The 15,175-nt window shown below is 43.7% G+C and overlaps 1 protein-coding gene across 1 annotated transcript in view; it reads left to right on the forward strand.

The window, feature by feature from the left end:
* Positions 1-15,175, forward strand: part of T265_04559 (hypothetical protein) — a gene marked incomplete at both ends in the record, with an annotated part of 41,036 nt that overhangs the window by 12,323 nt on the left and 13,538 nt on the right. The window contains 9 exons of the mRNA XM_009169323.1: positions 4,135-4,202; positions 4,290-4,686; positions 4,861-5,033; positions 6,683-6,833; positions 7,214-7,590; positions 11,630-11,898; positions 13,171-13,249; positions 14,389-14,429; positions 15,010-15,088. Of these exons, the coding sequence (XP_009167587.1) occupies positions 4,135-4,202; positions 4,290-4,686; positions 4,861-5,033; positions 6,683-6,833; positions 7,214-7,590; positions 11,630-11,898; positions 13,171-13,249; positions 14,389-14,429; positions 15,010-15,088 (1,634 nt within the window). The remainder of the gene's footprint in view (positions 1-4,134; positions 4,203-4,289; positions 4,687-4,860; positions 5,034-6,682; positions 6,834-7,213; positions 7,591-11,629; positions 11,899-13,170; positions 13,250-14,388; positions 14,430-15,009; positions 15,089-15,175) is intronic.

Consider the following 15,175-nt stretch of genomic DNA (forward strand, 5'->3'; position numbering starts at 1 on the left):
CTCGAATTAGCAGACGCGGCCCGAGCCTTGCAGATTCGTGCATTCACCTCATCTGTCACACTACAGTCAGAACTAATACAACTTCCAAGATACGTAAACGCTCCACTACTTACAGTACCTCTCCCTGGATTGTAAGGGACATGTTCAGTGACTGCACGTCCACAAGCATGACCTTACACTTTGTAGGTGCAAAGTGCATACCAAAGGAATATTTGCGCCTTCTCCGCCTCTTCGAACATGAGAACGATGTCGTCTGCATATTCCAGATCGACAGGGTTTTCTTCACAGGCTATTTGAACACCAGGGTTTTGGAGACCCTCCAATAGATCTTGTACCTTTGACTCAAGTAATAACCATTGGGACGTGGTTGGGAGATTTTCAGGATTAGAGCGTGCACTTCTGTTAGGCGACAGTTTTTCTCGTTTCGAGTAGTTGGGCCTGAATGGGACGTTTACGTTGCGTCCGAGAACTAGTTAGACGATAGGAACAAGAGTGGGTGAACCGAAGTGTGCACACAGATTCAGTAGGAATATATGGGGTGGTTATAATAGACAATAATTTTTACATTCACCCTGGCATCCTTTCAATGGGCGCGTATGAGCTGGGTAGATAGGGGATGATGTACTGCATCAGGCTTCTCTGTTTCTCAAACTGTAAAGATGAACGCCTCGCTGTCCTAAAATTTCAGGATGGTACCAAAGAGGATTCAGATGTTTGAGAGCTATTCGGGTGACGTCAGGTTGTTTCAACCGCATCTGTGTGTTCGGTGTGCCTATTGGATTCGGATAGATTGAGATCGTTGTCAGTTGTATTCGGAACTGCTGAGGCTAGACGGCGTACGGATACGATTTCGACTCTTCCGTCTCGATTAATAGTATGTGCATAGTGTAGGTTGCAATTCAGTAGGTCGACCTCCTCCACTAGCGGTTGGTACTTGAATGGCCTGTCGCCTCGCTACAACAGGACTGGACCAGGGGTGGCCAACCAAGATGGTAACTAGATTCAAAAGGTTGAGTGACTTGCGTATTGAAACAAATGTCCATGTGGAGTACGGCAGCTAACAGCAGTTAGGGGCCGTACATAGCAGTGACCGGAGGCTATGGAGAGCATCAGGAAGTACTGATGAGGTGGTGGCGTATTGTGGGTTTTCAATGCCAAGCTTATTGTTCACCAGAGGGTACCGTTGATATGCCCAATCTGCCCTTTACACTGTGGATTATAGGTCGATGAATGAACCATAGCAACACCTTCCTCCAGGAGAAAACTTTTAATCTCAGACGACATTAACGATGGGCCTCTGTTGGAATAAATTAGGCCTGTATTTCGAATAATTGGGGGATTTGTGTAAGACTGTCAATCATAGTTGCTGAAGTTATATCCCCACACGGGAATCTGGAGAACTCGTCAATCCTCGTGAGATTGCATGTAATAGGTAGTTGGAAACCTTTTATTTCAAGAACTTTTAATACCCAACCTCAAGCGCTCAGGAGATTGTGTTGCTTTAATGCGTCTGCCGGAGGATTTCCAGAATCTCGGCATCGGCTCGGCACATGTAGGAGAAAGTAATACGCTTGACATCGTCGACGGAGTAGGTGATATTCTTGTCACACACAAAACCGAAGCGTACAATGATTCCTGGGTAGCGGAGTGAGTTATGGAGTTTTCTAAGTTGATTGTTTCTCCGCACGAAAGCAAATACGCTGCACGAGTGTCTTCGACATGGTTGTCCTATCATACCGATAGACAACATCATACTTGTACTCGGATAAATCAGTCCTCCAGCGCTGTGTTACCATTTTTCACTTTACTCTTCTGTCCACCCCCGTACATGAATGCGATCCGTGATCAATTTGTAGAGTTTTCCGAGAAGATGGTACCGCCATTTCCTGATGGATTCGACGATAGTGTACGCCTCCTCGATGGCAGAATGAGTCTTTTCTCTCGAATTGAATGTCCTCGAGAGAAAGGTCAGCGGTCAATGGTTTTGGTTGGGGGATGTGGCTATGTGAACATCTGAAGCATCCGTTTCAACAACCAAATTCTCATTATAATCTATTGTAACCAGCACAGCATTTTTAGTTATTTCTTGTTTCAAAAAGGATGATTCGACCTTGTTAGAGAGGGGATATGTTTTATTCTTTATCAGCTAGGTAATTTTGTTGGAAAACGAAAATGTCCAATGGACATAATATGCGAACATACCGATGGAGCATTGCATTTCCGTTGTAGTACGCGGAAGTAACTGACCGGTGGGTTCCATACTTTCAGGGTCGGGTCTTGTGATACCCTTCGAAACCGTATGGCCTAGCAGGCAGATACCTTTTGAAGCAGTGGTGGTCTTGTTTTCGTTGAGTGTGATTCCACACTTCCTCGTAGCTTTTAAAGACGATTGGAGATCGAGGTCATGTTTCTCTTCGATATTGCCGCAGACGGTTACATTGTCTGTGTAGTTATACATGCTTTCAAGCTTTTCCGACCTATAATATGGTTAATAGTTCGCTGAAAGCACGGTGCACAATTTGTGACACTGTGGGGCATGTGACCTAAATGAAATGACTACTGCAGGCTTCGATTACTGTAAAAGGTTTTTCGAATGCAGAGGTCAGGACTTGATGGTAAGCATACAAGAGGTCTAGTCTACCGTAGACGTTGTAATTCGAAATTTATTCAACCCTTTTGTCCAGGCGTGGCAGAGGGTGTGCCTCCAGATATGGGAACTGATCGGCAGTTTGGCTTTAGTCCATAACCATTCGGTTTTTATGTTGACATTCTTGATAACCAAAACTTACCCTCTTCAGGGAGACGTTGATGGGTGGATTATACCTTCTTACAATAAGCGATCAACTTCGACGCAAATGAATTCTTCATCATCTGGATAATATCATCTTGATTTGGTGGCAACGGGCTTGCAATCTGCAAATCACTTGACGGAAAGTGACGGTGATCCAACGTTTACTGCAGTCAGGCCATAGATGCTGAGCGTATCACGATCCCCGCCGAACAAAATTCCTATCTTACCTTGTAGACCTAGGAAAACATACCCGAGTAGAAAGTCGCTGCAGAGGTTCGGCACCACAAAGATCCTCAAATTATTGCATTATTTGCCTCTTTATCGTATAGAAACAAGCCTAACCGGTCCATTGACAGGATAGTGGTGTAGGCGCCATCCTGACGGCTGAGAAAGTTGGGTAAATTGTCCAATTATGTAGTTTCATGACGTTACAACTGATGAAACTACAAGAACTTCCTGTATCGACCGAAGCACGGAGAACGGCGTTATTGACTTTAACAATTGAAATTGGACATGCCAGGCAGGTAGTTGCTGCTGCAAGTGATACCAACGATAAAGTGGGCTTCATTGTACAAGTTTATGGAACTTGGTGGTATTTTTTGAACGGCACCTGTGCTAGAAGTGACCACTTTTACTGCAAAGAGTACGAACGGCTTCGTGGGCTGCTAAGGTAACCCGAGCCACTGTACCCGCGTACAGGGTTCACAGCTGTCGAATTGAACTGGACGGAACTCTTGGTGACTGCAAATGACGACGAAAGCTGGTCTCAAATATGAATGTAGCATGTTTTGTCCCCATAATATGCTTTCTTGTGATTTCTGTGAAAAGTGAAACCCCACTGTGGTTGTCGATCCGCAGGATCGAATGCAGTCCTGGTATCCAGGTAAACGGCGATTATGTTTTTCGAATGTATTCTGTGACGTTTTAAAGGTTGAAATAGCCCCAAGTTCGAAACCACCTGACAGAGTCCAAACCATGTGAAAGCAAAAATGACGTGCCACAACAACTATTATTTTTCGATCAGAATAAAGAGGGTGAATATATGAAGTTCACTGTTGTCTGTCAAAAGTATAGGATGTTCGAAATTTCGCCAGTGGACAGCGTATAGGCATCTCATCTGAACTAGGTTCTCAGTGTTTGAATGAACTTTCCTACCTACGTCTGGACTGTCCAATATAGCACTAACTATTCGTCGCATTAATCTGCACACCTTCAACCTACTGCTGATGAACGAGTTGTCATTTCTAGTTTGTCACCTCTATTTGGGCCTGTCATTCACTCTTCCCTGGATGAAGCTTATTCATTTAGTCTACGTGAAGCTCATCCTTCCATTTTTCTTACAGAATTTCGGTTGTCCATAGTTGTTTCCTCGCCGAGTTCGCAACTTCGGGTCCTCCATTACGTCAAAATGGTAAGTTGCCCTTGAGGATCGCTTTGTATGAATGCCACTGGGTTTCCGGACCTTAGCGTGTACTGTCTCCGTCCACTTTCATTCTAGGGTGAACGGAAAGGAACAAACAAATACTATCCGCCAGACTTTGACCCAAAAGTACACAAAAACCTCAACGCATACCATGGAACTCATGCGCTCCGCGAACGTGGTCGTAAAGCTTCACAAGGCATACTCATCATTCGTTTTGAAATGCCTTTCAACTGTTGGTGTCTTACTTGTAAAAATCCTATTGGAATGGGTGTGCGCTATAATGCAGAAAAAACGAAAGTTGGCATGTACCACTCCACTCCGATATATAAGTTCACCATGCCTTGTCACTTGTGTGCTGGAACCATTGTTATGCAGACGGACCCTAAAAACTTCACCTACATTATCCTAGAAGGGGCAAGGAGAAAAGTTCAAAACTGGGACGCCGAAGATAATGAACAACCAGTGATTCCAGGTATTTTCCTAAGTATTGTATCCGTAGATTAGCCGATGATAGATTTGGCTAGTTCCTTGTTTCGATATACTTCTTAGTGTTTACGGGTTGTATTTACTACTACTAGTTTATTTATCTATATTATTTATTTCGTCTCTAGTAATTCTGCTATCTTTATTTTCGTTTTTTTCAAAGATGCCGAAGAGAAACGGAAGTTGGCATTGGATGCCATGTATCATCTCGAACACGAACATGTGGATAAAACGAAAGGCCAATCAGTTTTACCTGCTATACAACAACTAGAGACGGACAGGAAATCGCTTAGAGACGATTTTGCTCTAAACACCCTGGCTCGAAAACATTTTCGGGTAAATACTGTTCCGTTGATTTGTAAATGTGGGATTTTTATGAAGACTGTCCGATTTTGTGGGCAGCGAAAGACCCAAGCGATTTTTTCTAACCTGAAGGAACTGCGAATTTTCCTTCCATGGTTCACCTCCCTTAGGATAGATCAATTTAGGTTCTTTTCAGAAAAGTGGAATGTTGAATCATAATTCCCTAGCAGGATGTACAGAAAAACTAATCAGTGACCTCGTGTACTTTCGCAGTCGTTGAGCCGCTTCCTCTCATAGATTTTACAACCGCATTTTCTGTTGTCTACAAGTTACCTCAGAGCACTTAGTAAAATACTCAGTGCAAAAGCTGTGATCATCAGGATCCAGGCGTTTGAGTTCCATGCTCCAGCGTCCAAAAGCTCTGCCTACATTTGGACCCAGCTTTTACTGATCACCAGCTGATGTACAGGTGTAAACATCTGCTGTCTGAGTGGATGGCTTTCTGCTGCAACCGTATCTTATCGGTATTAATAATGTCCGAATGTTTGGAAGCTCTTTGATGCGATACGTCTCCTATTGATTGGCGGCCAGCTTTCTGGGTGTATTTTTCCTTCTCTTCTTCCGGGTCGATGCTTCTTGTCGTTTCACTCCTCGATTCCCAGGTAAAGTTATAAGCCATCGTCTCCCGTGCTGCCTGCTTTTCGTGAACTAGTGAGGGCTAACTTTAGAATTTCAACACTCACAGTTAAATGTTACTGAACTTTTAAGCTTTCCCAAGTATCATTTATATTGATTCTGTGGGACTAGACTACACTGTTACTGATAACATATTACTGCGACACTATCAGGTTGTGTATGTAAATTTGTTTAACCCATTACGCGAGGTTAAAAGCGATATAATTGAATACTCGAATGAGCGAATTCTTCCTAGTATATTGTGGCTGATAGTCACGTGATGTTGCTAGCTGGCAGGATAACGTCAGTGTGCTGCATAGAGTAGGATCCCCACTTAAGAGCTGATCAAGTGTAATTAAAAAGGAAAGATCAAAAGATTGACATCGCTCAATCATTCAAGCGTGCTACTCATGACCATTTTGAGGATGCGAATTCATCGAGCCAAAACTGTCCCTTGTTTTCCACTGATTAAACGTATTTACCAGTGAAATGGTTCTTTCCGTATCACAACCAACCAACTCAAAACTTCACAATTGACTAGATGCATCAGTACACAGTAACTAGTGTGTAATTGAGTGGCTACTGCTCTTTTCCCCTCAATCGCTTTAAATCTGGAAGCGGAGTGGACAACCTACATCTATTCCGCCATATTTGGAGGCGTCGCAAGAAATGGCGGCTAATCGATATCAGTGGCGTTCGTGCTGCCATTTTCTTCCCAGATTGTGTGATCGAGCAGTTGGAGGTGTAGGCACCTTTCTTGTTCTCTTTCTGAATGATGTGTATTTGTCCCATTCACGAACGACTTCTTAGATTGTTTTTGTGGTACTGAAGGCTTTCGAATGCTTTTTGTCCTCATTTCCAAGCCATTCCGTGCTTTCCACTCATACCCGTCATGACTAGTAAGCTTTATCCCCGTTATCTTTGCCAGAGTGGTTGAGTGACGCTTAACTGGACCGATTCACACTTGTATCCGTGATTCCGTACATGACGGCGTTCCTCTTTTATAGGTTGCGAAACGTGCGGCTGCGGAAAAAGCAGATTCGGAGCAGAAGCTTATGAACCGTCTCTCCCTGTTCGGCTCTGAGGTCACATTGCTCCCTGAAGACCAAACTGATTTGAGGACTGCCAAGCTAATCCGCCTTGGCCACACACAACGAAGTATGTATTTCTTCATCTCAGAGTTTGGATGTCGCCGTGACACTATCTTTTTCCGCACCTTTTATTTTCATTGATAATTTGGAAGGGTAGCATCTCGACTTCTCCGGTATCGGCTTGGGCAGTCTGGCAGTATTCCAGCCATCGTGCTTCCCTCTGGCGGTGTAACAGCTAGGCACCGGAAGGCTCTTACAGCTGATCGATTTTTTTCGACCAGGGTAGCAGCAATTCATCGCTACTTAGACCCCGGGTGAATCTGGTTCCTCTCAGCTGACTAGATCGGGAGCACACCGTTACTTATAGATTTTCTATCTTCCTTCTTACCTCTATATTTCCCCTCCAAGGAGGCTAGTGTCCATTATGTTATCTTCTTTCCCTTGCAGAAAACTCGGAGAGTAAGCTTCGCTCTACCGATAACGATCCGATTTTTGGTGTGGCGAAAGACATACCTCCTCGAAAACGACGCAGTAGTGTTGGTGATCAGCCCACTGGAGATGCGTCATCGAGCCATTCGAACAGCACAGGTGCCTCTACGCCAAAAAATTCGTTGTTTGAACCTTTAGCAAATCTTTCCAAAAAATTGAAGCAGCGTAGTGAGGCGTTCTCAATTTCAGACAAGACCAAGGTTCCTACACCGGGTTTGATAAGAATCGGGGCCTCAATTTGCACTGCTAACCATTCGCGGCAGTGCAAGGACGAGACTGCAACTCACGATGGTGCTCACGGATCTGTGCCCGCAGTTGAAGAGAATGGCGGCTTAGTATCTTATAGCGACAGTGATACGGAATGAAAATGGCGCCGCTTACTTGAGCACTCAATACTCATTTTGCCTGCCCACTGACAAGTCTACCGGACCGATGGGACCTGACGGTAAACTCCGATTCTCGACGAATGGGTGATTTCCGGGTGCCGCCAATATCTGACGGAAGCAACTGATCTGCTAATCCCATCTCGAATAAAAACTTTGACTTACTTGAGTGCTTCTTCATTAAAACGAAATAAAACGCCTATTCTTATTTATTTCCTGACAGGAGCTGGTGCTTTTCGGTGGTTGCTATACTTTTCGCCTCACAAGTGACCTAGGATTGTGTATGTCGTTACGATGGCGGCGCAAGCTACGGAGAAGGGTACTAAATATCTCTCCAATCTTGGATAGTGGACTGATTTTAGTTTCTTCGTTGTACGTGAAAGAGGCTAATCCGGAACCGGGTGCTAACCCGCCATTATTTCGTTGTCTGAAAGTTCAGATAGTTTTTGGAAATGGTGTGCCCGTAGGCTGGTTGATGCATCCTTGTTTCGTACCGAGTAATCTTTTGATTATTCTCGGAATAGCTTTACAGTAGATGGGTGCAATTCCTTCTTGTAGATGAGTTGCCAGTTCTGATGATCAAACATCGAGAGCCTCGGTTTATTCTTTACATGCCATGCTTTTACCCATACGATGAAAGTGGGTACTCTGCAGTAGGCTACATCAGTTTTGACATGGGTGAATATCGTGTTACTCTAAAATTCTGTTCTCGTGATTCTATTTTGATTCTTCCTGACCTAGGTGGTTTAAATGGGTTCTGTTAGTTTCAAATGCAGGTCCTGGCTTCTGTAGGACAACGTGCATACGTAACCGTACCCCCGAACTATCTGCTTTAGCGCTTTCAACTTTCTGTAGGATATCACCGAGCTGTACATGTTCGTCTTAAATGAATGAACAGTACATAGGAGTTTTAACCGGATAATTATCAGGGACTTGGGTAAGAAGGTTCAGCTGAGGCGGATCTACACTCCCGACGTGGAGAATTCGGATGTAACGTCGTGGTCTCTTATATGTCTCCACATAAGCTAGCACATACTGTCGTCAGAAAGGCCGAATAGTCTACTCCGCACAACTATATCCAGCTTTTAGATTACAGTAGTTTCTGGCAGTTGCATATTATTGGGACAATCGGTTATTCACGATACAGTGTTTGTGAACTTATAAAGGCTACGAAAACGATCCTTTCTCGAGATTACAACCCGTCATGTGGGCTGAATGCTGCACATACCTGTGGCTAGGATTGCTCCCAGCTGACATTTGGATGAACTTGCTCAATCTAATCACCCTAGTTTTTCGATGCCAACCCTATGACTGGGTTTATTAATTCGGGTCGGGATTACACACGATTCAGGCAACCACACATCTGCTAACCCAGATGAATGTCCCTACATTTGGTGATTCAAATTGCAACGTCGGCTCTATCTTACCACACCTTTATTTCTGTATTTAGATTGAATCCGTTAAGAATTTGCTGTGTTGTGATGCCCGAAGATGAGAATGTTTTACGTTCTGTTTGGGAAGCCAAACTACCCGTATGTTTCAAACTTGCACAGGAGGATTTGGTTCGTGAGGACCACGTTCCCGTCCCTTTTTATGTAAGTGGTCTTCTTCCCTAAGTATTTTTCTCTTAGAGCTGTTTATGGTTCGCTGTAGTTATAGTTGTCTGCAACAAGTATTAAAGAGGATTCCTTGTCCTGTCCTAGGCGACTTTGCTGTAGTCTTTCGTGGGAACACTTGTTTCTTGCAAACCAGGAAGTCTATAAGTTTATCGTTTACCTCGGGCTGGGGATGAGCCGCGAGGTAGACAAACGAGGTCGATCTCTTACAATTGTACATTTTCCTTGCCCAAGTGGACTTTTGATGTATACAGTCACGCAACAAGTTCTTACCGGTACATGCCGCAGTTGAGAACATTTTAGGTATTGTCACGTGCTTTTTAAGCGGTCGAGATGTATTTACTTGTTACTCTTTTTCACTCCATCCGCAGTGATTCCTGTCGAAAAAATATCCTCTGAACACGTGTTTGTGTCCGTAAATCGTAGTGGTTACAGTAAATTTGTCGTGGTGAAATGTGAATGTACTGATCACAGATCATCACACGCTTTCAGGTTAATTTCGTAACCCTCTAAAAAGTCTATTTCATGATACGCCGTAAAATGGTGCCTGTTGTAAGACGAATTTCGGACCATCAGTTTATTGAATCAATTATGATTCAGAACCCATGTAGAGGCTCATGTGCAAGACTAAATAATCAGGTGGGTGCCATGTTATTGATGTAATCTTTTTGAGCGATTCCATGAGATATCCAACTGGTTTGGTTGAATAATCGAGTCAAAAGTAGATTTATGCACCTCGAAAAGTGAGTTTTCAGCAAACGAACTCCTGTATAATAGGCGTGTATAACTTCGGATTATAGCCCAATAGAAGTGAATTTGACGATAAGGCACGATAAACTGATTCGGGATTAACATGATAACAAGCTGTGGTGAATCACGTAATTACGGCACATGGTAGTTCTCGTAGGTAGAAGTTTCTACTTGGATGCGTTCAAGAAGTCGAAATGGTCTGAAATAAATTTTGGAGTGTTAACCATCCGATAATACTTTTTGAATAGTTATTGGAGGCAGCAAAGTGCTTTCCGATGATCAGGTCGGTCAAAATAATCCTGGAGATTTCACCGCTCTTAGAGACATGTTTGAGTGACCTAACCGGGAGTTAGTAATCCTTGTTTAAAGTGCCATGGAATTTGACAATCGAACGTTAAATCCAATTGGGAAGAGTTCATGCAATAACAAATCTGTAAATGGTATTCAGACGAACGGACAGCTGTTTCAGTTTGATTACACAGGAAAGTCACCGCACATCGATAAAATAACCCCAAACGCGAGGCGACACTGATGTTGCTAGCTCTGGGAAGCTCCTGGTGTTTCGAACCAGTGAGTTTTGGAAGGGATCTCTTATCAACTGTAAGCTGTGGCAGCCACGATGTTGGCTGTGCTTACGTGGAAAGAGAAAAGAATAACACTTAGGTATTTGGAAATTTTCATAAAAACCGATCATTCTCGGTCCACTTATCACGTATCGTACTTAAATGTGTGACTCTGAACTGTAATTCCGCAATCACCAGCTCAGTCAATGGCATAGAAAACCAGAAACGAGTAGATAATGGACATACAAGGCCGAAAATTAGGGGAAAAGAGCAATGTCTACCGAAACGCCCGTTTTGCTTGATGTTGATGAGAAACCCCGGCTGCTCAGGCATGTGAATTGAGCCCCGTCATGCAGTCATAGGTTGATCAAAGATCGTTGGTTGTCCTTTGGCGAGATGCTTCAACAGTAGACGACAACCGACACTTTCAAAAGAAATTGTTCAATCTAAGAAGGAGCTCGACATAGTTTCGTGGTCAAGGCGCCAATTTGCGGACCGGAAGGTCCATGGTCCGAACCCAGTCTCAGCATCTTGACTGTTCCTGTCTAGGCTTGGGCAACTGGGCTACAGCTGGACTTGTTTTTGTTTTTTATTGTTTTTCCAGTACTGAAGAGACCATGCAAAAGGTATGCAGTGACATCCATTGTAGAGCGACATTTTGGCTAAGCAAACTTGTACCTACTTTCAGCCAAGTCGCCGGGATCTAATCTTGATAGGATCGCCTTTTCAGGTACTTTTAAAAATACGAATGTGCAGGCAGTCGGGAGTCTCCTTCCTAGATGCAAAGCTTACCTTAACTGTCCTTCACAAATCAGGGATCTTTTCCACTGGTTAACATAGTTTTCGCACAAGATCGGGTTTGGTTTGGATTTAGCTGGAACGCCATCTCTACTCCGTATTTGTTGTCACTGTCAAAGTGTCCGTTTTCAGTTGTGTGTTACAGCAATATCCAAGCAGGGCTTGTCAATTCATAATTGAGCATGTCCAGACCAGTGCTCTTCGAATAAGACCCGAATCCCTCCAATACATCAACCGTTGGTTTTGTGTAACTATTTTCCGCAGATGCTCGTTCCTCGCGTTTCCTATTTCCCGCTGGTGATCGATCGAGTTGTTCGATATTTTATCGAATTCACGGAATACGCATCTCACTTCGGTGATCAGATGAAGGAACTGGGAACGGAAGTTAACAAAGCCACAGAAATAGGTGTTGAAGCCGGCAGGGCGTTTGACTCTGCTGGAAAGACTGTTGGGCCAGAGATTCAACGACTGAGTAGCGCTGTTCCACCAGAGCACCGGGTTTGGTTGGAGTACGCCCATCAACCGCTGAAATGGTAAGTTGCTTGGCAGTGACGTTCAGCAATGTGTCCACTTTTGTATCAGTATCTGAACTTCTCATCGATAAGCATTCTGGTGTTTTTATTTGGATATCTGAGTAGAGCGGGAGGGGGATTTCTGGATTAGCAATCTGAAATGAACTGGATTTGAAGGTAAAGTATTCTATAAGGGGCCTAAAACCTCACCAGGACATCTTTACCTCATATCTTAGCATTTTTAGGTTTCTGTTGGTACATGCGGAAAACCTTGGAAACTCTACCGAACCAAAGTCGTAGTTTTCGCAAGAAAAATGATGGTATCTTTCACGTCTTTATTTAGGGAACAATCAGTGTACAGGTTCCCGTGACCTAGTTTTTCGTTGTGAGTTCGCCCTGTCAGCGAAGCCGATCAATGCTGAAAAGCTGAAAAACACTGTACAACTGTTTCATCCCTATTGGAAGTTACCAGCTGTACGCATCTCACGAAACTCAGAGTTTCGAACCCGGAGCTTTCCAGACAATGGTTGAACAAAGCTGTGCGGCCACGAGCGACTGAACAGCAATGTGAATAGCTCTCATTTAGACAAGACATCACCACTCATCCCTCAACTACAAAACCCCCATCACATGGACACCTATTGAATGGCTTCTCGGGTGACGGCTTCTCAGAAGGAAGTCGGCGAACTTCATGAGAAGAGGGGAATTCACTGGTAATTCCTTTTCGATCGTCGGCAACGTTTACATCCAGTTTTCAGACGTCCTGAATGAACCGACAGCCATCTGACCAACAACCAAAGACTTTTTGTAGTTTGGTGAATTACGCTTGTACGCACACAGGATTTTTGTTTCTGTTCAGATTTTTCAGTTCTAACTACTAGCGCTTACAGCTGGGAATCTTTGAGTAGTTTGTTTGTGAAGCGTACATTGTGGACTACTTTCGAGGGCTTCTGGATATCTACGCTGCTGAGGTTATTTTCCTTCCTTAGTGCCACCTGGATTTCTGTCTGTCTTTTCACAACATTCTCAACGCGATGCATAGTGACCAAATATTTTAGATCGATGCCCCAATCGCTTCCCCACTCAACTGGTCAACTTCCTGTATTTTCTATCAAAACCAGTGAAGAATAACACGGAGTCGAGTGGCTTAACCGTTGAACTATAGGGAACCATTATCGCCTACGGCACTGTTATCCTCGAATCAAACTGCTGAACAGACATACGCAGATGCCACCAAATAAACTACGACAACTTCGTTTGATTTTTAAGGTAAATTTCAATATTTCATTTCAGGCATTATCCCATCGGTCTTTTATTCGATCTGCACGCGGATGGTACAGAGCTCCCATGGAATGTAACTGTCCATTTCCACGTAAGTCTCCTGCTTGCACTTTCATCCATTTGTACTACTCAGTTTCTCTTTCCACACTTTATCGCAGTAGTCCCCGCTTACAAAATAAATGCTTTGGATATCAACTGACTATATGAAGCCAAATATATCTAGTTTGAGCTTTGGTTATCTTACTAACTAACTATCTTACTAACTACTTACACAAACTCGAGTAACATCGTAAGTATGCTGTTTACGGCAACCTTGGCAGATTTCGCACTTCGTCTTAATCAGGGTGTGGACTGCCTGTGCGCATAGGAGGATAATCACATGGAGAACCTACCAAATAAGACACCAGCCAAAGGATACTCGTACATTGTTTTCATCAAACTTTATGGGTTTCGCGATGCATTGTGATTGATTCACATGCTCCAGTAGAACGCTGTAAACGTTAGTTTGGATTGAATCTAATTTGCGTTAACCCATTTGGAGGTGTTTTGTTGATCAGTGGCATCGATTTTTCCAGGATCTATGTATTAGGTGACACCATCAACAGTCCATCATTTGAATCTGCAAGTTTCCATCAAGTCCTCAATTAGCTGATATAATGTTGGGACTTCTGTGTCCAATAGTGAACCACATCGTCATTCGTGTCCCTACCCAGTGCTCTGACAGCGTTATTTCGGATTCATCAGCAGCACTTATTACACAACAATCAGAGATCATCTGCTGATTGCCCCGAACGGCTGACTGAAGTGACCCTTGGTTGAACTGCAGTAGCAGTGAAACACCACCACTGGCTCAACTATTGATGACTAAGCTGAACAGGCTGAATGTTGCTGCGTTGGACCGTTATACCGACTAAATAGCCCGGTACTGAGTTATCCTGAACCAGTGGATTCTAACATAGCTTCTCGCACGTTTTTGTCACGCTTGTTTGCCAGTGATAGTAATGATCATCTGTTGTGATTCTTATCTGAGATGTACGCATCTCACGAAACTCAGAGTTTCGAACCCGGAGCTTTCCAGACAATGGTTGAACAAAGCTGTGCGGCCACGAGCGACTGAACAGCAATGTGAATAGCTCTCATTTAGACAAGACATCACCACTCATCCCTCAACTACAAAACCCCCATCACATGGACACCTATTGAATGGCTTCTCGGGTGACGGATTCTCAGAAGGAAGTCGGCGAACTTCATGAGAAGAGGGGAATTCACTGGTAATTCCTTTTCGATCGTCGGCAACGTTTACATCCAGTTTTCAGACGTCCTGAATGAACCGACAGCCATCTGACCAACAACCAAAGACTTTTTGTAGTTTGGTGAATTACGCTTGTACGCACACAGGATTTTTGTTTCTGTTCAGATTTTTCAGTTCTAACTACTAGCGCTTACAGCTGGGAATCTTTGAGTAGTTTGTTTGTGAAGCGTACATTGTGGACTACTTTCGAGGGCTTCTGGATATCTACGCTGCTGAGGTTATTTTCCTTCCTTAGTGCCACCTGGATTTCTGTCTGTCTTTTCACAACATTCTCAACGCGATGCATAGTGACCAAATATTTTAGATCGATGCCCCAATCGCTTCCCCACTCAACTGGTCAACTTCCTGTATTTTCTATCAAAACCAGTGAAGAATAACACGGAGTCGAGTGGCTTAACCGTTGAACTATAGGGAACCATTATCGCCTACGGCACTGTTATCCTCGAATCAAACTGCTGAACAGACATACGCAGATGCCACCAAATAAACTACGACAACTTCGTTTGATTTTTAAGGTAAATTTCAATATTTCATTTCAGGCATTATCCCATCGGTCTTTTATTCGATCTGCACGCGGATGGTACAGAGCTCCCATGGAATGTAACTGTCCATTTCCACGTAAGTCTCCTGCTTGCACTTTCATCCATTTGTACTACTCAGTTTCTCTTTCCACACTTTATCGCAGTAGTCCCCGCTTACAAAATA

The sequence above is a fragment of the Opisthorchis viverrini genome (genome assembly GCF_000715545.1).
Source record: "Opisthorchis viverrini unplaced genomic scaffold opera_v5_75, whole genome shotgun sequence".
NCBI lineage: Eukaryota > Metazoa > Platyhelminthes > Trematoda > Opisthorchiida > Opisthorchiidae > Opisthorchis > Opisthorchis viverrini.